At 37.8% G+C, this 25,934-nt stretch overlaps 1 protein-coding gene across 8 annotated transcripts in view; it reads right to left on the bottom strand.

The window, feature by feature from the left end:
* Akap13 (A-kinase anchoring protein 13) overlaps positions 1-25,934 on the bottom strand; it is a 277,674-nt gene that overhangs the window by 78,999 nt on the left and 172,741 nt on the right. For all 8 annotated transcript variants that reach the window (XM_060367369.1, XM_060367370.1, XM_060367371.1 and 5 more), the window contains 2 exons: positions 9,317-9,392; positions 5,930-6,066 (listed from right to left, as the gene is read on the bottom strand). In XM_060367369.1, coding sequence (XP_060223352.1) covers positions 5,930-6,066; positions 9,317-9,392 — 213 coding nt within the window. The remainder of the gene's footprint in view (positions 1-5,929; positions 6,067-9,316; positions 9,393-25,934) is intronic.

Raw genomic sequence — 25,934 nt, 5'->3', positions numbered from 1 at the left:
ATCTATCTTTTGGTACAATATTAAAACAAAAGTGAGAAAAATTTGTGACCTGTTGCCATAATACATCCTCATCTCTTTTTAAATTATTTTTATTTTATATATATGGGTGTCTTGCCTGCATGTGTTATGTACAGCATGCATGCCTCGTGCCCATGTAAGCCAGAAGAGGACACAAAATCCTCTGGGACTGGAGTTAATGATGACTGTGAGTCACCATGTGGGTGCTAGGGAATGAACCCAGGTCCTCTGGAAGAGCAGTCAATGTTCCTAACCACTGAGCATTCTCTCTAGCTTCCACATACATTTTTAAAAAGGCAAAAATCTGACTAGACTGTATCCTCAACAGAGACTCTTCCCCAGTGAGTGCTGTGATTATTTTCTGAGGTTTACTTATTCTAAGTTTGTTCTCACTGAAACGTGACCTCTAAAATTTCCACTTTAGAGATGAGAAAACAGTTTACCTCAAGACTCAAATTTTACTAGTCAGCTGGCAGAGCTAGGTGTTTTCTCCCCACTTTTTAAACTCTTTAGATGATCTTAAAAATAGCTCGGAGTGGATCCTACCAGATATATGAAGCTGTTGTTACAGTTACCAATATAATAGTGAGATACATCTTAGTCCTGAAAATAAAAGCCCAAACTATAATTCTTTAAAGCAAAACATCAACAAGGGGAAAAGAAAAAAAAGCAGGGAAGGACACACAAAGCAGTAAGAAAAGAATCTATTAAATTAAACTTTATCAAATTAGAAATTTTAATTAACCAAGACACTGTGATACAATAGGCAAGTGATATGAGAGAAGGTATTTGCAAATCATGAATCTAATAAAGAAGCAGTATCCAGGATATATATCATCCACTCCTTGGTAACAACAAATAATCCAATTATTTTAATGGGCAAAGATATGAACAGATGCTCCTACAGGAAGACACATGAGCTGCCAAAGGACACGTGAAAATCTGTTTAATATCACTAGTTGTCAGGAAATACAAATCAAAGCCATAATGAGATAACACTGCATGGATACCAGAAACAGTAAAACAACTGTGTTTGTTACTAAGGATGGAGAGTAACTGGGAGTCTTATACATCACTAGTAAGAACACTAGTTAGAAGGCCAGTTTGTGAGACAGTCTGTTTCTTGCATGACTGAGAATTTCAAATCCCACTCCTAGGGTTGTAAAGGAGAAATGATATTCTTTAAATCTACTTATATGACTTTCTATCAGAGAAAATATCTGTGGTGGGGAATCTTGTTGTTGTTTCTTCTGGAGGGCTGAATGGTCACTGAGAAGGGACGTCATATAAAAAGACTTATGCTTATAGTCTACGTGTTCATGCAGCTCTAGGAGAATGTGTTTATCAAAAGCAACTGAGCCAGGTGGTGGTGGTGCACACCTTGGGAGACAGAGGCAGGCAGAATGCTGAGTCTGAGGCCATCTACAGAGCGAGTTCCAGGATAGCCTGGCCCACAGAGAAACCCTGTCTCCAAAACAAACAAACAAACAAACAAAAGAAAAGAAGGAAGGAAGAAAGGAAGGAAAGGAAAGGAAAGGAAAGGAAAGGAAAAGGAAAAGGAAAAGGAAAAGGAAAAGGAAAAGGAAAAGGAAAAGAAAGGAAAGGAAAGGAAAGGAAAAGGAAAAGGAAAAGGAAAAGGAAAAGGAAAAGGAAAAGGAAAGGAAAGGAGGAAGGAAGGAAGGAAGGAAGGAAGGAAGGAAGGAAAGAAAGAAAGAAAGAAAGAAAGAAAGAAAGAAAGAAAGAAAGAAAGAAAGCAAGCCAGCCAGCGGTGGTGCACGGCTTTAATCCAAACACTCAGGAGGCAGAAGCAGCTGGATTTCTGTGAGTTTGAGTGCTGCCTGTTCTATAGAGAGAGTTCTAAGACAGCCAAAGCTACACACACACACACTCACATACACACACACAAAACAAACTCAAAGTAACTGAATTTTTATATAAATTATATATATTTATCTCCCTCCAAATCCATCCATTACTAAAAAAATGATTCTAAGGAATTTATGTATGATGCCTACGGGCATACCTGTAATTTTTTTTTTATTCAATTTAGCTAGACTGGTATAAGCAGAGCACAGCTATGTAGTAAGTAAACATAATTAAAAATGACAGCAACTGGAAGGTAAGTGTATGGATGCTCCCTGCAAAATTGAAAAATTCTATTTTTTACCTGTGTTTTTATAATATGAGATGAGGGGGTAACCTATTTAGCTTTCTTAAAAAGTTATATATATTTATACATGTATCTATATAAAGATAAGCATTATATTGCTAAACATAAGAAAGACAAAACTACCACACATTTAATTGTTACTATATATTGTTACTATACCTGAAGGGATCATGTTTAATACTGCCGAATGAATAGCCCTTCATTTATTCAACAAGCATTTATTTGTATTTCATAGAAAACATACTAGTGTATTGAAAAACACCAGCTCACATTTTAAATACTCATCACATTCCCCAAATCATGTAATCTTTTTATGTAGAGTGAACAACACCAACTATATTTTACGATTACATACTTTCTTTCTCAGCTAGGCCCAAAATGAGTAACAGGATTTTGTCTCACTTTAAAAACAAAGTACAATTTTTACGTTGCTGATCTATAAATGACCTTAGGAACCAGAAAATATTTGTAAGAATAAACATGAAGCTCTTAACACTCACCAAAGAATCACATTTCCCAGGAGGTGCATGCTATTAAAGAGACCTCTTAATGGCCAGAGATAAATGAATGCCTGCAGGAAGTGACCTAATATACCACTCACAGTTCGCAGAAAAGCGTGTTGCAATGGCTTGCCTAAAGACTCCCTCCAACCCCCAGAAGACTGAAAGAAAAGAACATAAGGCCTGGGAAGACACTGTAAGTAACCCTGCGACACTGCACAGCACACACCGCAGAAACAGCCAGAGGAATGACTTTAAGAAGGCAGAGTTGGTGGTCTGTCTACCAAGGTAGTCCTGACTTAAATAACTGGTTTTCAGAGTTATACTGAAGAAACTGAAAGCAAAGTGACAGAACAGGAAGAAACTTTAGAGTCAAGCCTCAATGCAAATCTCAGTTCTGTTATTTGGTTTTCCAGTATTTTAGACCAACTTGTTTACCAACTGTCTTAGAGTTTCTCTTGCTGTGATAGAACATCATGACCAAAAGCAACTTAGAGAGGAAAGAGTTTATTTCACTTTGCATCTATGTAACAGTCCAACACTGAGAGAAGCCATGGCAGGAACTACAACAGAGCAGGAATCAAGAGGCAGAACCTGATAACAGAGGCCACTGAGGAGTGCTGCCTACAGGCTTTGCTCAGCCTGCTTTTGTATAACAGCCAGGACCACCAGCCCAGGGGTGGCCCCACCCACAGTGACCTTGATCCTCCCCATCAATCAACACTTTAAAAAACTGAAGCATAGGCTTGGCCACAGGCCAATCTGGTAGGGGGCATTTTTTCAACTGAGGTTCTCTCTGCTCAAATGATGCTACCCTGAGTGAAGTGGACATAAAACTGGCTAGCACATCAAAACCTGTATTTCTTGTACGGTCGAAGGGACAAAACTACCTATCTGATTGCTGGACATATGAAATGAGATAAACATACATAAAAAAAATTCAGGTCGGTGCTTTATTATTAACTAGTACTGACTTTTATCAATGATGGAAAAAATAGTTATTCCAAGGATTCCTGGTCATTCACTGCTTTGGAAGAACAAAAGGAAGAAACATTCCTACCCCCACCCTGACCTGGTCCCAGGCCATCTGGACATTTTCTTACATGCATGAAGAGGTAAAAGTTCATCCACCCTGCTTGGCCTTTCTCTAAGCAATGTAGGTGGAAGTTTGTCTGAGGTGTATGCTTCAGCTTAAAAAAAAAAAATTATCTAATCTTCCTTGAAAAAATGTGCAGTATCTAGCAAAGGTCCTTTTCATGAAGTACCTTCTGCATGCTTTTAGCAGCTTGAGTAAGATGGTAAAGTACAGAAAGTTCTACTTTTTTGGTTTTCATTTGTTTGTCTGTTTTGTTTTTGGTAAGCAAACCATGCAATTTAGTGATCAGAAATAATTATCTCTCTGCGCAGAGGGTACACCAGGAACAAACTATTCACATGTTATATATTAAGAGATAGGCAAGCAAATATTTCCTGAAGAAAGATTATTCAACTTAAAAAACAAAACTTAAGCTGGAGAGATTGCTCAGCAGTTAAGAGCCTATGCTGCTCTTCCAAAGAACCGGAGTTCCCAGAATCTCATGTTTGTCATTGCACACAATTTTTAACTCCAGCTTCAGGAGATCCAACACCTGCTAAGAGCAGCCCTCATCCCCACCCTGTGCTACACACCCTTACACACACACACACACACACAAAAAAAATCTTAAGACCTTTTTATTATTAGGATGCACAGGCATATATAGTTATGTGATAATCTCATACGTATTCATTACCCAGCTCCAGTCATTATAAGCCAATTTTAAGGCTAGAATTTTTAACCTGACTTCTATACTAGCATTGAGGCATATATCCCTCCTCCCCAGAAATGTAATTTAAAAAATGCATTTGTTATAAGATTAGGAAGAAAAGGAAGGGCGTGTGGGAGGAAGGCAGGCAGGTAAAACAAAAACAAACAAACAAATCCACAAACCAACATTGGTTTTCTTCTTCCTATGTAACTTCAAAGGCAAATCTTCCCTTCTTGAACCCTGGAAGACTCGGTCAATTACTACAAGTTCAGAGTTCTCCTACCCCAGCCTCCCAAGTGCTGGGATTATAGGCATGTACCACCATGTCTGACAAGCATGACAAGATAGAAATCCTAAAGTCGCACCATAAATCTTTCCAAGACCCTTCAGAAGACAATCAAAGGAACAAGGCAAAAAGGATTAGGGAAGAGCAAATGGGAGATGAGGGCTGATGGACAAAAACGAAAAGACGAGAATTCTAAAATTGTGTGACATTGTTCCTCTACCATAACCGTTAGACATGGGAATATCACACTGTCTTGGAGAGTTTAATCTTCCACTACCAAAACTACTCTTAGCACTTCTTCAAAGTTATAAAATAAGGAAGACTCTTCTTCAAGCTGCTACAACATTTCTGCCCCTTCAGTCCTCACTGTTAGGAAAACCACTTGCAGCACTTAACTGACTACAGCCTGACCTGCCTTCTCTGCTGTGAGAAAGGTCTTCACTCTTAAAGAACAAAATAGAACTTGCTGCAAACAGAAACAAACACAAGCTTCCCAATCTCCATTTTCCCTAGCTCTTCGCTAAAGAAAACTCTCAAGTTCTCTACCATAGAGGTAAAAAGTTCCAATTAAGCAGTCTGGATGAAAGATGACTTCACCAGGCTTAGCAGGGAGTTTCAGGCATCCACACATTAATCAGAATGACTCTATGGTTAGTTTATATATATGACATCATACAGTCTGAGCTGTGGTCCTTTCCTAACCACTGAAGGGTGTTCACTGTCATCTGACTTAGTTCATTCTAAAGGAACTCCCACGCCTTTTGACTTCAATGCAAGCTTCAAACTCCTCATGTAACCAGCCATGATTTTTCAGAAAATAAATCTGGCAAACATGGCCAATGCTCTTTTCTAAGCCCTGGCAATTCCTTCTTTTAATAGAATACTTACATGCCTCTGTGAGTGATCCAGCAAGGTTGTTTGTTGACACTTATAAAGAGAAGAGAGGGAGGAATGGAGGAAAAACCAGGCGGGAAAGACAAAATAAGACCCCCAAAGTAACTCAGAATACATGGCCTATTTGGATTACAATCCACTAGCTAGAGTTGTGTATTAAAGTTATGGGATGACAATCAGCACAAAGGGAAAATCACAGAAAAGGGGGTTAAGTAGGGCCAAATGAGACTAGGCGAGTAGCTGGTCAAAAATGAGAAGAAGGTTTATCCAGTACCTTTGAGAAGATGATGCTGTCCATTTCATCACTGGGTGAGTGAAAGAGCTCAGAATCACTCCCCGACTCTCTCTGAAGCACAGCTTCTTTTGAAGTACATTCTGTGCCCAGTCCAACATCTAAGAAGCTTTCACATTCTGAAAAAGAACATTTATTTAATCAATGCCTATTTTTTTTAAAGCCACTTTCTGTTTCATAACAACATTCAGTCATTTTCTCTATTTTTCACCCACGTCTTTGCTTTCCCAGGCTTTCTCCCATTTTAGATATTTACAGTTAGAAAGGACATAGTCTAACTAGTTGCTTTTACATATATTAACTGACGTTACTAATTTTTCTGTTGGGTATTTGGCTAGGTTCTGGGAAGACTTTTAGTGTATGCTTGCAAAATGGGTTATTCATAATCTTGTGGTACAAACGAACACATTAAGAGATATTTTCATTGCAGAATTATATAAAGAACACATAACAAGTAAGGCAGGATCTATGAGTTAATCTTAAATCTTTTCGGTCACAATTATGGTTTTAGCAGATAGTTTCAGAATGTTCGCTGTATGGAAATAGGTATGGTTTCTTCAAAAGACTTTAAATGATAGGCATTCTACCCCTTTCCCCCATTCTATACAGTACACAACAACAGTACAGCAGGTGGGTTTGTGATATTTCTATTCCTGCCCCTTTTACTGCTTGAAACCCCCCTAAAACTCCATGTTGTGATTGAGGGGAAAATGGAGGCACTGGCTAAAGAAAAGAAAGGGCTGACACAGCAACTATGCTGAGCTGCTGGAGGCAAGCTGGCAACTTAACGACTATGTCTAAATGCCAGCCTAGAAATATGTTTTCATGAAAAATACACAGATTCAGCCCTGATAGAAGTAGCTCACCCTCAAAATAAAGCCAAGTTAGTACATGGCTACAAACCAAATTTGGGATAAGAAAAGGTTAATGTGTGAGATCAAACTGGCTATTTGGAGGAAAGAATAATATGGAGGGGAAAAGGGAATACAAGAAGAGAACAATCATAAATCATTACCAGTCCACCATGACTTTCATCAGCTATAGGGATCCCTAAAGGAAAACTTAATGTACATCCATGTCACATGTGCTGGGTCATTAAAAAAAAAAATCCTTACTTTCTTCCTATACTCCCTTCCTAATGAATTAAGTGAAATATATTACAATACAAAGTGTAAAAAGGGCAAAGGACACCAATTTTCACATGCTTAGATGGATCTTGCTTAAAAGAAAAATGCCATGTAATTTAAGCCTGTAGATCTTCTATTTACTACTTCTAAAGCAGTAAAATGGGGTGGTTACCACAATACTAAAGAATCACACTGACAGTTAACAGTAAATTAGAAATGAAGTAACTAAACATCTGGCATACAGCATACTGCAGTATGTGATACATATGCTTCAATAAAGTCCAGGCTTCCTTGAGCCTGAACGTATGACCACACTGCTTACTCTGAAAGTTAAAAGTGTAAAAAGCTATTTCAACAATCCACACAATTCTGACATGACAAAGACTACTCTTCAAAACCAGTTCCTTAAAGGAGTCAGTTGAGCCATGTCTAGAAGTCCTTCCATATTGCGAATATTCAAAGTCCATCGAAGTCCAAGACTTCACTCAATAATCACTTGGCAGAAGTTTCATTCTTGTGCGGCTGGTTATACTTTCAGAAAAGTCCCTAATAGCTAAAGGAACCAAAACATAGGGGTGGGTATACTTTTACTTCCAACACCTTTGAATTTGCAGGCCCTGAATACAAGCACAACATAATATTCTGAAACAGCACCCTCAAAGAGTATGAAAAATACAGAAGAAACCACTTTCTGTATTTGCTTTAATATTTCCTTTGTAATACAGCCAGAATTGAGAATGGGCAGGAAATCTTTCAGGGTATAAAAGACTAGGATAATCTATTCTTGATGTAATACTGCTGCAAGACACCTACAGCTAAGCTGTTCTTAAAAAAGTCAGCCAATGAGAAGGACTTGATAATTTCTAGAGCAGATTAGTGAAAACAGGAACAATAAATGGAGGCTTTGTTGGTGAAGCAGACTGGAGAACTCAAAACTGCAAAGTACTCTTGCTCACTTGGCAGCTTAGAAACCAGCGCAGGAGTGAATTCAAAGATGGCCACTCAACCGGATGGCTGCGCAACACCCCCTGGTGAGGCAACTACTAACACTTTACAGATGGAAGACAGTGGAACCTGGACACTGGGGAATGTATCTTATGGCAGAATTGGTTGAACATGGGGTGAAGTTAGGACTCCTACCTAGTGTAATTATCAGGTAAGATCGTAACTCTTTGTTGTTACTAATTTGTCATGAGCATGTAAGGAAGACTCCTGACACTTCTCAATTCTACCTACTCAGGACAACAGGAGCCTTAAAGGATTTTAGTGGATGTCCATGCTGCATCCCTGCCCAATAAATCTGAATTGCTAAGGGCAAGACCAAGGCATCACATGTTTTCAAAGCTTTCTTGCCTATATGATTCCAGTACGCAGCTGTCAATGAGATTTCCTGGGAAGAAGCTGTGACTGCAAAGACAGTGATTAGGACTGCAGTCATATGGGGGAAGCTGGAATACCACAGGTCCAGAGATTAACTACCTTATCCAGGTTAGCTTTAGCCCCTGGAATAGCCACTCCTTGTCCACCTCTATGCTGAAACTAGTATCATGTGATGAACACATACAAATCTTTTGAAATCTAGAAACAAAGCAGACCACTACTTCCCACCAACCTCAAAGCTAAAATAATCATCAGATGGCATTGGAGGTTTATGGCAGAGCATCAGCCATCTTGCTGTAGCCACCTCTCTGAGGTTTCTTAAAAGGTGTCTTGACTTACAAATTTTTATGGTTTATTGTTTTAAAATTTTTATGAAACTTCTACATTGGAACATGGGATTTGGGGTATACTAAATCCATGTTCCTGGGCTATGGTCACTTAAATTTGGCTTTAGAAGACACTATTTCCTATTCCCTTTGAGGTTTATAGCTTCTGTTATTTTGTTTGTTTCTGCATCAACACAGACAACATAAGAACATAGGTTGTGTCCCCAGAAAGATTCATTTATAATTTTACATGACCAAATTTCTTTATAAATGATTAACAAATCATAGCCTTATAATCACTAAAATTACTAATAATTCCTAAAGCAAAATTAAGGAAACCTCTTGTTCTTTTATTTCAATTGTGAAATCATATGCTTACAAAATTCTCTCTATGTATGTATGTATGTATGCATGCATGCATGTATGTATGTATGTATGTATCTACCTACCTACCTGATTTGTGTATAATGCACTCTGGAATGCTATATCGTAATATCAGATTATTTCTTATAGAGCAGGACTATGAACATGCCTACCTGAGCTCTGTTTGGAAGCTAAAAGAGATGTTGATTCAGGGCATGGCTCAATGGTACACCAGCTTTCTCGGTTGATCTGGAAGAGAAAAACAATCTGCTGTAGACAGACAGGTAACTTTATTGCTCCAGAAAAATCTATGTATTGTTCATACCTTCTGAACGTTAGTATTTTATTGCAAGGTAGGTAAATTATATCAAGAAAGAAAATAAAACTCTACTGTAATATAAACAAGGCAATCTACACTCAGCTAAAAGCTCTGAAAATATTCTCAGTAATAATAGCATACAAAGGCAATGGTGAAAGATACAGTAACGACCAAAAGTGAAATTAAAAAATTAACAAATAAAAAGAAAAATAATACTAGAACACATATCTGGCATCGTAACTTGCAATTCTGAAAAGTACACAAAGTTCAAGAACTTAAAATATACAAAATAATTCCTATTTAAGAATAACTATACACCCGGTATTATGTTAAGAATTCAGCAGGTTTTCTTATCAACTGATCATAGTTTGTATCACTTCTGTTAACCAAAGAAGGCAAGCTCAGAAGGGTAAAAAACAGCAGGAATTACAGTGAGAGTTAGTGTGCAAAACTTGAAAAAGTCAAATGTGCTCCATCATTCAAGACACACTGCTTAACTACCTTATCATTGCAACCTCCTAATTTAATTAATATTTAAGTAATGTGTTTTTAAATTAACATTAAATATTTCAATACTCTAGTCTCAGTGACTGATAGAACACTGATACAAGGATGTAGAAAACTTCAGAGACATCCAACAATCTGACCTAAGCAACACAGAGAACATGCAGTGGAGCACATTCTTTTTTTTTTTTCTCTGATATAGGGTTTTACTATGTAGCCCTGGCTGTCCTAGACTAGCTTTGTAGACCAGGATGGCCTGGAACTCACAGTGATCCTTCTGCTTTTGCCTTCCTAAGTGCTGGGATTAAAAGCATGCACCACTGTGCTCAGCTATGGGACACATTCTTAACAAATTCACTTGGACTGTTCATAAAAAAAAACTCAAAATAAAATGGAACTTCTGGGCTCTGACATGTAAGATGAGATGCATAACTGACACAGTTAAAATCACAGAAAGTTTGTCTTCTAACCACAACACTATTAACACAGAAACCCAAAGAAAAAGACTGAAACCCCACATAAATCTTAAAAAAGAAAAAAAAGTTTTTTTGCAAAGAAAATACTAAGTAACCCACAACTCAGATAAGAAATGTCAAAAGAAAATATGTTGAACTGAATACAAATTAAAATTTCCATATAAAAATTTGTGGGATATCACTCATGCAGTGTTCACCATTTTCAAATGCTTCACTAAAAAAGTTCCAAGAGAAAGGTAAACACCAACCCAGACAAACCCTTGTATAAATAACGGTATCCTCCTTACAAGATATCTATGCTAATGAAACAGTGGCACAAGTTTGTGGGAGTAACTGACCGACATCTGATTTGACTGAAAATCCAACACTGCTTGGGTGACCAAGAACTCGAGACCAGACATCTCAGTGACCTACGGTAAAACCAAATACTACTGGTATAAATATATATATTACTGATTAAAAAATATAGACAGACAGACAGACAGACAGACAGATAGATAGATATAGAGAGAGCCAGGCGGTGGGTAGTCCATACACTTTAATCCCAGGACTTAATTTTGCTTCCTGCAGAGGCAGGAAGATCTCTGTGAATTCAAGGCCAGCTTGAGCTACACAGTAAAAGTTGTCTCAAACAAACCAACTAACTAATAAAATAACTCCTAATGATAGTCTACCATACTCATATGAATTGATGCATTACACAGTCATCATCAGAGAAACTTCCTCCTGCAGCAAATGAGAACAAATTCAGAGACCCACAGCCAGATATTATACAGAGAGTAAGAGACCTTGGAACATATAGCCCTAAAAGATATCTCCATTAAATCCCTCCCCTAAGGGGAGAAGAGAAGGATGAAAGATTGTAAGACGTAGCCCACGGCAGCTCAGCATCCAAGTGGGTTCCCTAGTTAGGGGAACAGGGACTGTCTGACATAAACTCAGTGGCGGGCTCTTTGACCTCCCCAACATCCCCCAAGGGAGGAGCAGCCTTGTTAGGCCACAGAGGAGGACACTGTAGCCAGTCCTGATGAGACATGATAAACTATGGTCAGATGGAAGGAGAGGAGGACCTCCCCTATCAGTGGACTTAGAGAGGGGCATGGGAGGTGATGAGGAAGGGAGGGCAGGATTGGGAGGGAATGAGGGAGAAGGCTACAGCTGGGATACAAAGTAAATAACCTGTAATTACTATAAAAAATAAAAATTATATAAAAAAGTAGAAAAAAAGAGTGTAAGAGCCAGAGGGGATGGAGGACACCAAGGAATATGACGCCTTATAGATACAACAGGGCTATCATAAAAATGATCCTACAGAGACTGAGGCAACATGCGTAGGGCCTGCATCACATGGGGTCCCAGAACTAAAAGAAGTGGACCCATGCCCCTATTCAAGCCATCTCCAACTGATAACCACCTGCAAATGAAAGTTTAATTTCCTCCAATGGAGCATTGGGCAAACAAACTACTTTTAAGGGTAGGCTGAATGTTCACTAGTAGGTGGCCAAAAGAAAATGAATGCAATGGCATTTTTGGAGGTTCCTTGTCTCAAAATGGTGTGCCACACATTTTTCCATTTTTAAAAATGTTTTATTACTTTTTATTTTATTTATATGTATTTTTTTCTCTTCTTTATCCTACAGGTTCTTTGGGTATATATTATGGTTTCCAGTTTGGTGTTTTTATGGAATTTTGGAATGTGAAAATGAGTGGGTCTCTGTGTCACTACATGTTTCACGTGCTTTCTTGGGCTCTTTTCCTTCTGTTTGTTTCATCCTATTCTGATGTGTTAGTTTTGTTTTCTTTTATTATTATCCTGTAGAAGCCTGTTTGTTTTGTTTACTTTCTGTTTTGTTTCCAGACTTGGCTGTCCTGGAACTCACGCTATAGACCAGGCTGGTCTTGAACTCACAAAGTGATCCACCTGCCTCTGCCTTGGATGTGCTGAGATTAAAGGTGTGTGGCACCACTGCCAAGCTTGGCCTGTTTGTTTTCTAATGAGAGATAGGAAGGAGGTAGATCTGGAGGGGAGGGGAGGAGGAGTTAGAAGGAATAGAGGGAGGGGAAACTAATTAGAATATATTGTGTGAGGAAAAAAAAAACTATTTTCAATAAAAGAAAAAAGTCAAACAGCAAATCAAAGCAGCAAATAAACCGTAGAATGAACAGAACCGAGTGATCAGGAGAACAGGTAATTTCAACAGTCAGAAAAGCTAGTCCATAGTGTCAGCAAAACCCTAGGTGTCCTGATGAGGAAAGTTACTAGCTACCCAGTAGAACCATGAACCCAAGGTAAAAACCATAGACCCCAGACACTGTAAGAATAGTGACTCCTATAAACAGCTTTTGTGTAAAAGTCATTAAGTCTAAAGAAATGATCAAAATTTGCTCACAGTGACATAAATTGCTTCAGGATTCGTTCAAGTAACTGAATTTATGGTTTAAAACTTCCCTTCAAAGGGAACCCCATGCCTACAGGCATGGACGTTTAAGGAAGAAATAACACAAATTTTACATAAACTCAGGAAACAGACAAATAAACACCAGCTCACAGCTTATTTTCTGAGCCCAGATTACTCTGACATCAAAACCAGATAAAGACAGAAAAACACTGATCACTCTTAGAAATGGAGAATCACCAGCAAAATTTTTAATAACCTGACTTAGGCAACATCTGTATATGATAAGTATACTGTGAACAAGTAGGTTAATTCTAAGAACAAAAGGTTATTATTGTAGCATTGCAAAAGAAAAATACATACATAATAGCAATTGATAGAGGAAGAAAAGGGAAGGTGGAAATGATGTAAATACATTCTAGTCTCAAAAAATTGAGAAATAATTTAAAAATTCAATGTAGGCCCACAAACTCACAAACTGAGGAATACCAAAAGGTGAAAATAATTTGGTAAAAATTGACACTATTACCAGCACACTAATAAAAAAAAATTCCTCAACATGATAAAAGGCATTCTTAAAAATACAACAAAACAACCCTATAGTTATCATCACACCTAATACTAACAACACTAAGTGCATTCATCTGGAATCAAGAATTAGACCAAACATGGACACCCTGTCCACTTCTATCCAGTATTGCTCTAGAGGTCTAGTCAGTGCACTAAACAGCAAAGAAACTACATAACTGAAAAAACTATTTAAAGATGACCTAACTGTCTAAACAGAAAATTCCACACAACAAAAATGGTACTAGAATAAGTGACTACAGGTTTGTGAGATAGAATTTCAAGACTCTCCCAATTCCAAATCAGTAGTAGTTCTTTGTACTGACAATAGATAAGCAAGCAGAAGCCAAAACGGAGAGTAAAAGCTATACTATTTGCAATAGTGCCAAGAAATTTAGTTAGGGAAGAATGTAAAAGTTTCATTTACACCATGAGAACTAGAAAAATAATCACTGATATTAAAGGCTCACTCGAACAGAAAAAGCACATTTACAAATCAGATACTCTAGGTATAACACTAAAATCATGCACATGACTAAGAGCTACATTAATCAAACCAGTATAGTACTAATATAAAACTGAACAAAGGTCAATGGAAAAGAACTGAAGTCAGTTACTTATTTTGGAAAAGATGCTAAGTTATTTCAATGGGAAAAGGAACAATACAATGAACAAAAAGGCAAGAAACTAGAATAAACAGCTTCTTTAAAAACAGCATCAGTACAAAATATACATAATAAAGCAGTCCTAGGCAGCATCATTCAATAGGAAAACTGTAAGAGTCTGGAAAGATGGCCCAGTGGTTTGTGGCTCCTGCTGCTCTTTCAGAGGAAACCTATGTCAAGCATCTCAGAACTGCCTGTAATTCCAGCTCCAGAGAATCTGATTCCCTCTTCTGGCCTCTGGGGGTACCTGCATACACATGGCATACACATAAGAAATTTAAAATAAACCTAAAATCATACAAATCCATGTCCAATAGAACATATAAAACTGAAGACTAAAGAGTACAGAGTGTAGGCCAGAATGCAGTAAAGGAAAGAAAACATCAGCATTTCCTGTGAAAAGATAGTCAAATTTTGGAAACTAGGCTAACAGTTTCTATAATGTCAAATACACACTTACATCCAACCCAGGAATAAACTAAAGTTATTAATAAAAGCAAAATCTTTCTTGTAAATTCTCTGTGTGTTTATGTACTCATGCCATGTTGTATGTTGTATGGGGGAGGGGAAGGTCAGAGAACAACGTGAGGCCTTTGGTTCTCTCACACCACCATATAAATGCCTGTTATCAAACTCAGGTTATCAGGCTTGGCAACAAGCACCTTTACCCACTCAACAGTCTTGCCAGGCCCCCACATAGTTTCACGTAAGACTTTTCAATAGCAGCTTCATTCATGATGAATTCAGATTGAGAGAAATAACCTCAATCCATCCATGCAGCATCCATCATCATCCATAAATGATCTACTGATTAAAACAACATGGATCTTGCTAAGAGGTAGATGGCAAAGGCTAGAAACAGGTGCCTACTTACTATATGTTTCAACCTGTATGGCATATTAGAAAAGGCAAAACTTTAGTGCCAAGTCATATTAGTGGTTAACAATAAGAAGGGAAAACAAGACAGAGGAACTTTTGGGCTGAATCAATGCACTCCCATGGGATGGAATAGTGACTATACAATTTAATATTTACTAAAACTCACCAAAATGAAACGGTAAAATGCGTGAGTGCATGCGTGCATGTGTGTCTTGGTATTAGGAATCAAACCCAGAGCTTTGTAGCTCATAGGCAAGTGGTCTACCACTGAACTATATCCCTAGTCCAGTGAATATTTTACATATAAATTAGAGCCCCAACAAAATTATAAACTACAAATTAGTTTTTACAAGCACTTTAACTTTCTAACCTCTTTGAAATTCTTAATAATATAAACAAATTATCATACAGATGAGTAATTAGAATGCCAAACAAGGCCATAATTTTATTTAGTAGCCTCTAGAATACAGCATATATCCATTATATTTATAATCACTATGTGAAAATATTAAACTACTGTGCTGATAAAAATACAGAATTTTATTTAAGGACACAGAAAGTTGGATGAGGACTTTGCTAAACAATACTTTTTCTTCCTAATTTTGACAACAGGAGAAATAAATTACTTGTGAGCAACTGCAAGTTTAAACACATATAAACGAACACATTTGCTCATCTCTGCTGTTTCATTAGTACAGAAAAGAAAGGCAGCAGGAACATGTTGTAAGAGTGGAATGCAGCTTCAGTAGCTTCCCTGGCATTATACAGAAGATCCCCTCCAGAAAGGTAATCTGGGCATGTGCAACTAGCAGTAACCAAAGTCACTGACTTTACAAAACATCACCCACATCTTCCAAGGAACTGAGAAATAATAAAAAATTGATGTATTACTATACTGTGTGTGTGTACACATATAAATGCATGCGCCTGAGGAGACCAGGAGTGTTGCATTCCCTGAAGCAGGTGGGTGTGAGAGACCTGACCTGGGTGCTGTAAAGCAAACTCTGCAAGAGCACTCTGAGCTCTTGGTTCTGAGCCATTTTCCAGAGCCAGCAGATTTTGTTTGAAAAAATTAAATAGCTATGGCCAAACTAAAACAAATGAACAAAAAACTCCAAGTAGTAGCTCTGAGAATTTTCTGATTTTTAACTTGCATCTCATTTTTACTGTTAGACAAGTTTCTCTGCTAGTTACCAAACCAATCATACTTCAACATAAAAGTAAATTTAAGTGGGAAAAGCAAAAACTGCTTTTGCCACTTTTATTATTGTAACAGAAAGAGGTTGCAAAAAACCTCTTAGTTAACAGAAATTTAAAAAGCTTAGAGGATTCTCAAATATCAAGTAAAAAATATGGAAACCAGCATCCTTGAATTACAATGCTGCTCCTTCCATCTCCAGGATCCCCAAAGTTCTTTTCAGCCAATTTTTTGGCAAAGCCTACCATTGTATGTCTTAGAATTTAAACATTTTTCCATGGCCAAAGTGTAAAAGAATCATTCTTCATCTTGAATATGTATTCACTTGGCTCTCTGTATTTCTCTCATTTTAGGCACTGGCATGTTACATTTAGTGAGCACTCCATTTTGCAACAATTCATGATAATGAAAATAAGATAAAATCTCCTTAAGAGATACAGTATATGATGAAGACATACTAGTTTTAAGAAAGTCTTCCAAATGGCCTCATGCATATCTGTAGGAATGGTGACTCTTTTGTTCTAGACTCTTTCCAAGGATGTGTATGTGTGTAAAACAGTTCTATTAAGACACAAGTTAACTCATTAGCGTAAGAAAGCTAAAATCTTAGAACTACACCACATTTTTTAAACAACCAGTGTATTATTTAAAAAAAAAAAAACACGCAGGCATTAAAATATACCAATATGATCATACTTTTATAGCAAAATATCCCTAATTTGACTGAACTTTTAAGTTCAGTTTGTTTGAATTGTTTGAATGACCATGAACTAATATTCCTTTCAACTTTTCTATAGTTTTTCAAATTTAATTTTATGGTTATATTCTAATGTTATTTAATAATTATTTAATAATAACTGTATTTGAGAGAAAAGCATATTTCTATAATGAGTTCACTTTGCAATGACAGTACAGGAAGTTCCTGTATACTCCTCTCTCTCTCTCTTTCCTTTTTTCCAACATTCTGATATTACGATGGTACATTTGGCGGTATTAACAGGGACTGTCTCTGACATGAACTCAGTGGTGGGCTCTTTGACCTTCCCCCCTGCCGAGGGAGGAGCAGCCTTGCTAGGCCACAGAGGAGGACATTGCAGCCAGTCCTGAAGAGACCTGATAAGCTAGGATCAGATGGAAGGGGAGGAAGACCTCCCCTATTACTGGACTTAAAGAGGGGCAGAGAGGAGATGAGGGAGGGAAGGTGGGATTGGGAGTGAGTGAGGGAGGGGACTACAGCTAGACTACAAAGTAAATAAACTGTAATTAATATAAAAAACTCATATAAAAACCAACATTAGTACAGCATTGTTAGTTAAACTCTAGATAAAAGTTTCATGCCTACGGACTAGCTTTCAGGGTCCTGGAAAGCATTCTGCAAGCTACCAGGAGAAGGTAATTAACAGTATCACCCAGCTACAACACCCCAGGCTGACAACAGTTATTTGCCTGCAAGACAAACTGGTGCGATAGTGGCACAAATGTTTGGTTGGATTTAATTAAGGTCCATTCTATGAGATGGAACTTAAAAATCCTAAAGAGGCCAAGAATATAGAACTAGTTAGGTCACGGGCCTAAGGGAAAAGCCTAGTATTATTACTTTGCTAAAGGAACAGAGCAAAAAATGAGTAATGATATACTGCTGTACCCATAGATCAGTGCCTCATTAAATCCTTAGCTGCTTCTTGCAGTAGATGGGAATTAACACAGAGACCCACAACTACACAATGTACAGAAAGAGAACAGGTATAATGTTTTCATCAAACTCCTCAGGGCGCAGAGATCTATGAGGAAGAGGAGGTGGTAAGCCTGTAAGAGCCAGAGGTAACAGTGTTTTCCAGACACATACGAACTCAAGAGGCTGTGGCAGCGTGTACAAGATGTGCAAAGGTTCTAGCCAGTCAGGGTCCTAGCACCCAAAGGCTCGGTGGACACAGAAGCTAACTGCACTTGGTAACTGCTGGCAAAGGGATAATTAGTTTTCTTCAATGAACTGCCACCAGGTATATAAATCAGGGCAGGGCCCATGTGCAGGAGTAGTTAGCCAACACAAAATAAGTTCCTTTTTTTTTTTCTTCTTTGAGAGAGAGGGGGAAAAAAACGAAGTTAGGTGAGTCAGGAGGTGGTGAGGATCTGGGAGGAGTTGGGGGAAGGGAAACAAGATAAAATATATTATACAAAAAAATATTTTAAAGGTAAGAAAAAAACCAGTTCTCTGGATTCACTTGCTCTTCCACTCATGCTCTTTTTCTTTTCCGAAGACAATCCAGGATGCACCCTGTGTTTACTTTGTATGTGTGTGTGGGAACATGTATGCAGCTGAGCCTGTGCAACTGTAAAAATTTGCATCTTAACATCTTTATTCAAATTCTTGTTCCACAAAACTTAGTCATTTAGACTATATAATTCAGTATTATTAGACTATTAACAGAGCTACATAATCATCACCATCATCTAATTTCAGAGCATTGCCATGGCAATAAAATGAAACCCAACATTCCAATCTTTTCCTCTTGGTCCTAAATAAGCACTACACCATCTTCTGTCTTCATCTGACCACTGTAAACAGCCCTTATAAATGGAGCCAGGTGCTCTTTGGGCTTCTGTGATGTTTCTCTTACTTGGCAAAATATTTCTAAGCTTGACCTATGTTGTAGTATCAGTGTTTTATTAATACCAAAAAATATTACATTTTATGGATATTCTTACATTGTACTTATCTATTCATCAACTCCAGAACATTTGGGTTGTCTTGCCTTTCCAGTTGCTATGAATAATAATACTATGAAGATTTCAAGCAAATGATTTATACAAGCTTTTTTAGGGACAGAGTTTTTTTTTTTTTTTTTTTTCTATTGACGATACACCTAGAAGTGGACTGCTGAATTATGCACATGATAACTTAGATTTCACTTTTAGGGAAGTCCAAAGTGGCTATATCATTTTGCAATTCTGCCACATGTCTGCCAACATATTTGCTCAGATCTGTGATTTTTCTTGTCATCATAACAAAAGTGGCCTTGTATCTCCCCTGAAGCATGTTTTTCTCTTAAAATAGAAAATATTTTTTAATTTGTTACTTTCTTGAGAAAGGAGGTACTAGGGGATGCCCATCATAGTAGTTTTATACTTTCTTTCTTTCCCTTAAAAAAAAATGTTAAACACCTTCTATGATGGAGTACTATACCAAATTTAAAACTGCGGTAGTTAAAGAACTGAGGGTTTATGTGAGAAGCTTGTCAGTGTGGTCACTAAATCTGCCTCAGCATCTTGTACAGTAAGCACCATGCACTGATGAAGACAATGTGTGTTACTGTACAGAATTTCTAGCCCGACAGACTTTTTTAATCAGGTCACTCGTGTTATACTTAAGATAGACAGGCAGACAAGCAGGCAGCCAGGCACACACACATGCACACACATTAAGAAGGTGGGCTGAGTCAGAGATTATACACACTATACACACTAACCTAGAAGTCACCAAGTTGTGAGATCTTCGTTTTCAGAAGTTAAGGAAGGAAAAAGCTAAAAGGGAAGCTATACCCATTGTGCCTACTGTTACAGAGAAGTAAAAATTAACTCCACAAAAAGCTGCTACTGATCTGAGATGGCTCAAAAGTTATGAACAACGGCTGCTCTTCCAGAGAATCTGCCAGCACTCACATGGTAGCTCACAACAGTCTGTAACCTAACCACATGTGAAAAAGAGTTAAGAGACATCATAGCACAGAGACTGAGTCAGCATGCTTCGCGTCCGAAAGGGTCTGCATGAGATGGAGTGCTAGAGGTGAAAGAAGTAGACACACACCCTAACCGAGGTGCTATCTTTAACTTACAACCACTTACAAATGAAATTTAGCTTTCTCCAAGGGAGTCTTACTGGAAAAACAATCTACTCTTAAGGGTAGACTACATGCCCAGCAGTAGATGGCCAAGGGGAGACAAACACAACGTCATTTTTGGAGTCTTCTCTCATAATGTCCTTGTCTCATAATTTAAAAAAAAAATATTATTCTTATTTTTTTTAATTTTATTTACATTTTCTTCTTTTTCTCTCTTTTCACCCTACAGATTCTCTGACTATACATTATGGCTTCCAGTCATATGAGATTTTTTATGAGATTCCTGAATGTGCAAATGAATGGATCTGTGCATCTATATCTGTTTCTTGTGACTTTTCTTCTTGGACTCTGTTTGTTTTGTCGTATTCTGATGTGTTAAGTTTTTGTTTTATCTTATTTTATTTTAATCCCTTAGAAGCCTGATTGTTTTGTAAGGAGAGACAGAAAGGGGTGGATACAGATGGGAAGGCAGGTGGATATGGATGGGAAGGGAGGTGGGGAGAAGATGGGAGAAATAGGAAGAGGGAAAACCGTAATTAGGATATATTATGTAAGAAAAGAACGATATTTTCAGATAAAGGAAAAGGAAGGGACACTTTACAAGACTTACGAGTGACTAGACTGCCAAGAATATAAGGAAGGCTACCTTGGCTTTGTTGGGCACATGCACCCCGTGTATCACAACCTGACACTCTGGAACCTGCATGTATAATCCAGATTAGAGATGTTTGCTTCAGATATTTAGTAGAAGAAAAAAAAAAATCTCAAGTGATTTTCGTAAGTATTTGCACTAAGCAAATAGTAGGAGAAAGGGCTAAAATGGAAATGTGCTTTACTCTCTAGGATAGACAAGGGTGACTGACAAGTTCAGTACTGTACTGAGGAAATGACTATGGAAATATAGAATCAAAATGGGAAACTGGAGAATAGGTGGAGGCATATGGAAGACAAAGAACAGAGAAGATAAATCTGAACCACTGAAGTCTAGAGGCAGCACATGCAAATGGGGGCAGGCTTATTTTAGAATATAAAAAGATGTAAATGGAAAATTGGGGAAAAGGCAGAATCCACAAAAAGAGAGATGCAGAGGGAGCCACAATAAACACATACAGAGAATCTGGAGGAAAAGAAGATGATACATGCTTTAATTATGTTGAGTCTGAGATGTATCATGTTTTACAAAAGACTCAACAAGGTGGAAAAGGTCTAGTTTAACATATTCTTGAGGCAGTATGTTAAAAAAGTATGTAGAGAGCGAAGACTGTTACATAACACACATGTGCAGCTAAGATCAGCTTAAGATAGTTCATATTCACCGGCTTCTTATAAATAGAAACAGCAAAACAAAATAAAACAAAAAACAAACATACAGACAGCACAAACGTGTACATTAGGGAAATACAAAACAAAACCAGAATGAGCCATCACTTCATAATCATTATCTTATTACTTGGGAATTCAGGACAACTGGAAGTCTGGTGGTAGGTACATGTAAAATGTTAGAGGCACTGTGGCAAACAATGTAGCCATTCCTAAAAAACATGATTACCTTGGCTCAGCAATTTCATTTCTGATAATATACTCTAAAAAATGAAAGCAGAGATTAAAGCAGTTCAATTTACATATAACAGTCAGAGCAGCACAATTCACAACAGTTGAACAGTTAACATGGCTCAGATGGTTTTTGTGTGTGTGTGCCTTAAAAAGAAACTGGCACATCTTACAACCTGTACAAACTTCAAAGATATTATGCTAAGTGACGTAAGATAGTCACAAATGGACAAATACTGCACGGCGCCAGTTATGTAAGACACCCAGAGCAGTCAAACCCAGAAAGAAAGCGGAATGGTGGTTTCCAGGGCAGAGAGAAATGAAAATTTATTGTTTAACAGGTATGAAAGGTTCTACCTTGGGAAAGTGGAAATGTTTTGAGCTATTTAGTAGTGATGGTTATAAAAAGTTTAACCATTAATACCATTGAACCCAAAATAGTGTACCCCAAAATAGTTAAAATGGTAAACTATGTAAATTATATCACAGAGTAAAAAGTGAATATACAGCAGTTAAGAGATGCTAACTTATTTAAACAAAAGTTGACAGGCATCCCACAAAGCCAAAATTATAGCTGGTAATCTGAGCCAGATGCTACCAGTCATGGTCAATGCCATTAGCCAGAGGGCAATCTCCAAGTTGCAGTGAGTAAAGAAAGACTGTTAAAACATGCATCAGCACTTTCAACCACATCCTGTGTACAGGCAATGAGAAGCACATCATATTCATGAGTGAAGAATATTCTGATTACCATGTAAAGTAAGCTGCTCAAGAGATATAAACTGGTTTAAACAGCACCTCCTTTTTCTGGCTCTATTTCACACTCACTGATGTGACAGACAGGTTTGCACCACTCTCAATTCTATTCTTCATCTTCACAGGCTCATTCTCATGGCAACCAAAAACTACACAATGTGGCTCCATTAGAAATATTTTCATATGCTTGTTCTTGATCAGATATAATGCCAGGCACTGAGCACATGCGGTAACACTTTTGACACATGTGATGCAGATCAAAAGTTAATAGGTATTTCTAATTAAAGCAATGCTCAGTGATCTATTAACCCCCCCAAATTACCTCTATAACCAAGTTGCCTACATACTAAAAATAAATAAATAAATAAATAAATAAATAAATAACCTGGTTCCTTGCACTATACTTTTTGTTGTTGTTGTTGTTGTTATTTTTAAAATCCAATTGAGTAGGCTTAGCAAAAGTTTCGGATCAATGTGGACACTGCTAGTATTTGGAGGGTTAATAAAAAAAATGAAGATGATATGATGACTATGAGATTCCACACTCAGATTTTGCTCTTGTGCAACCATGGAGCTATGAACAAAATACAGAATGGGCCAGTGATTCAATGGATAGGAAAAGAAGAGTAGTTCAAAATGGTTCAGAAACTTCACTTAGTAGGTAACTAAAGATTAAAAATAGATTTCTAATACCTGTATAGTTTGGAGAAAGAAGTCACTCAAAACACACTAGTTATCCTTCAGCTAAGAAACATTACTGGTTTTGCTTTGCTGACAGGTTCTGTCACAGACACCAGCTCAGATAACACAGGGGCTCAGCACTCCAAAGTTCTATTAGTTACAGTGTATGTAGAGTACAGCATAATGTAAGGTACACTATAAGAAACATCAGCTTCTGGCTATTACAAATAAAGCTGCTATGAACATGGTTGAGCAAATGTCCTTGTTGTATACCTGAGCATATTTTGGACATATACCTAGGAATAGTATAGCTGGATCTTGAGGTAGCACTATTCCTAATTGTCTGAGAAAGCACCAGATTGATTTTGTGGTTGTACAAGTTTACATTCCCACCAGCAATGGAGGAGGGTTCCTATTTCTCCACATCCTCTCCAGTGTGTTGTCATTTGAGTTTTTGATCTTAGCCATTCACATTTGAAGAGGGAGAAAACAGGGAACAGGACAGGAGCCTATCACAGATGGCCTCTGAAAAACTCTACCCAGCAGGTTATCAAAACATAGCTCAGACTCATAGCCAAACTTTGGGCAGAGTGCAGGGAGGGAATCTTATGAAAGAAGGGGGAGAAAGAAAGACCTAGAGGGAACAGGGGCTCTACAAGGAGAGCAACAGAACCAAAAAATCTAGGGTCTTTTCTGAGACTGATACTCCAAACATGCATGGAAATAACTTAGAACCCCCGCACAGATGTAGCCCATGGCAGCTCAGTGTCCAAGAGGGTTCCCCAGTAATAGGAACAGGGACCATCTCTGACATCAACTCATGGGTTGGCTCTTTGTTCACCTCCACCTGAGGGGGGAGCAGCCTTACCAGTACACAGAGGATGACAAAGAAGCCAGTCCTGATGAGACCTGATAGACTAGTGTCAGATGGAAGGGGAGAAGGACCTCCCCTATCATTGGACTGGGGGAGGGGCATAGGAGAAGAGGAGGGAGGGAGAGTGGGATTGAGAGGGGATGAGGGTGGGGGCTACAGCTGGGATACAAAGTGAATAAACTGTTATTAATAAAATAAAAATAAAAGAAACATCAGGTCCAACCTGGTATTCTTGTCATTCCTTTGGTGTAGCCCGGGACCTCTGGGATAACCTGAGCCACCCATGCTGAGATTCTACCAGTTTGAAAAGTGAGGTACATACTTTTGCATTATCTTGTTTCTGGCAATGTCAGGGCTACTTACTGTTTGTAACTGAACATTCTAATAATACAGCCTAAGGTAATACCCACTGTTCCCAGGCAGTATCAATACTTATTTTTCTGCAACCTTCTTTAGGCAATCCAGTCAAAAATATAAGGCTGGGATAAAAGCAAGTAAAATTCTACCATTTTAACACATAAGCCAACACCTGAGTCAAAAAATCTTGTCAGGTAACCAGACTATGCCTGAAAAACTACATCTGGTTGCAGTTAGTCCTGACTTCCATATGTCCTTCGGTTTTGCTTACAATGTACCCACAAACTTTTAAAGGATGTGGATTTCTCTGGAAAATACCCTCGAGCTAGAGACAGGCTATTCCTCCTGAGCTTCAGCTAATGAGCTGTATGGCCTGTCTAAGCAATGAGCATGCCACTTTCTAAGTATTTTCATTTGTCATACTGAAAACACTTGGAAAACCCAATACTATTAAACTAGCATCTGAACTGCTAGCTACAAACCTGGCTCTCATTAAATCTTCAGTAACATTAGGATTATATTACTATTAATAATAGGTTTTTACTTTCCAGTTACTCAAACTTATTCAACTACTAAGACATAAGTGGGTCCTAAAATTACCCTATATCAGGCATTAATCTTATATTTACAAGTATGGTCACACATCGTTGAGCTCTTCTATCTTGGTACGTTAGTTTGGGAGTAAGCTTCAAACATTTGTCTTTTAGGAATTCTCTCATTTGCCACAGTCTGACTATGGAAGGCTCTTATCAATCAACAGTAGCTTCTTGAGGAACAATAGGGAAAAATGCATGCTGGTACCAAAGAGCCCCTACCAACAGTTATTATTCATATTATTATTTCATATCCTGTTTTAAATACATGATTCATAGTTACAAACCATTTATCCAAAGAGTCAGAAAGCCAGGTCTGTATCAAGAAAGAGGCAAGGGAGGGATGCCATATGCAAAGGAAGAGGGATGTCTGAGCATTCTTGGTTGGGGGACCAGGGATGACTATCCAGCTAGGTTTTATTATTTATGAAATTCCAGAAAACCTACACGAATAGTGTCAGGCTCAATACACAACTGTAATCACGGCACTTGGGAGGTGAAGGTAGTACATTTAAGGTCAGCCTAGGCTATTTAGTGAGTTCAAGGCTAGCTTGGGCTAATGAGACCTGGCAGACAGATAAGACAAGGTGAATTATACAGAAGTGACAAACAATGTAGAAGAGAGTTTAAAGTAAGCCAAAGAAAGTATAGGTATATAACACATATGGGGAATGTTGAAGCTAATTCAAAGTGAATTATGTGAATGTCAATGGTTAGGAACTGGAGTTCAAAGTGTGGAATAACAAAGTGAAAGGCTCACAATCTAAACCTTGATATTTCTATATTCTTACATTAAAATTATTAGCACAATTAAAACTTATGTTAGCACAAGGCTCATGAATCTGTATTTACAAATCTTAAAACATCAATTCATTTCAATCAAGAAATATCTATTAAAGCCAGACCTGGTGGACTATAGCTTTAATCCGAGAACTTAGAGGTCAGAAGCAGGTAGATATCTCTGTGTATTCTAACCAGCCTGGTTTATAAAGCAAGTTCAATGCCAATCAGGGTTAAGTGAGTAAAACCGTTTAAAAAAAATAGGATTAAAATATCTCATTCTGTATGTGTAGGTACACTGATGAACATGAAAAATGACCATCTTTATGTGAAAAGTAAACGTCTATGTAAAAGTA

Source organism: Meriones unguiculatus, chromosome 14 (genome assembly GCF_030254825.1).
Source record: "Meriones unguiculatus strain TT.TT164.6M chromosome 14, Bangor_MerUng_6.1, whole genome shotgun sequence".
Taxonomy (NCBI): Eukaryota; Metazoa; Chordata; class Mammalia; order Rodentia; family Muridae; genus Meriones; species Meriones unguiculatus.
Note: the sequence above shows the minus strand (reverse complement) of the source record. Positions and strands in the feature narration are given on the sequence as shown.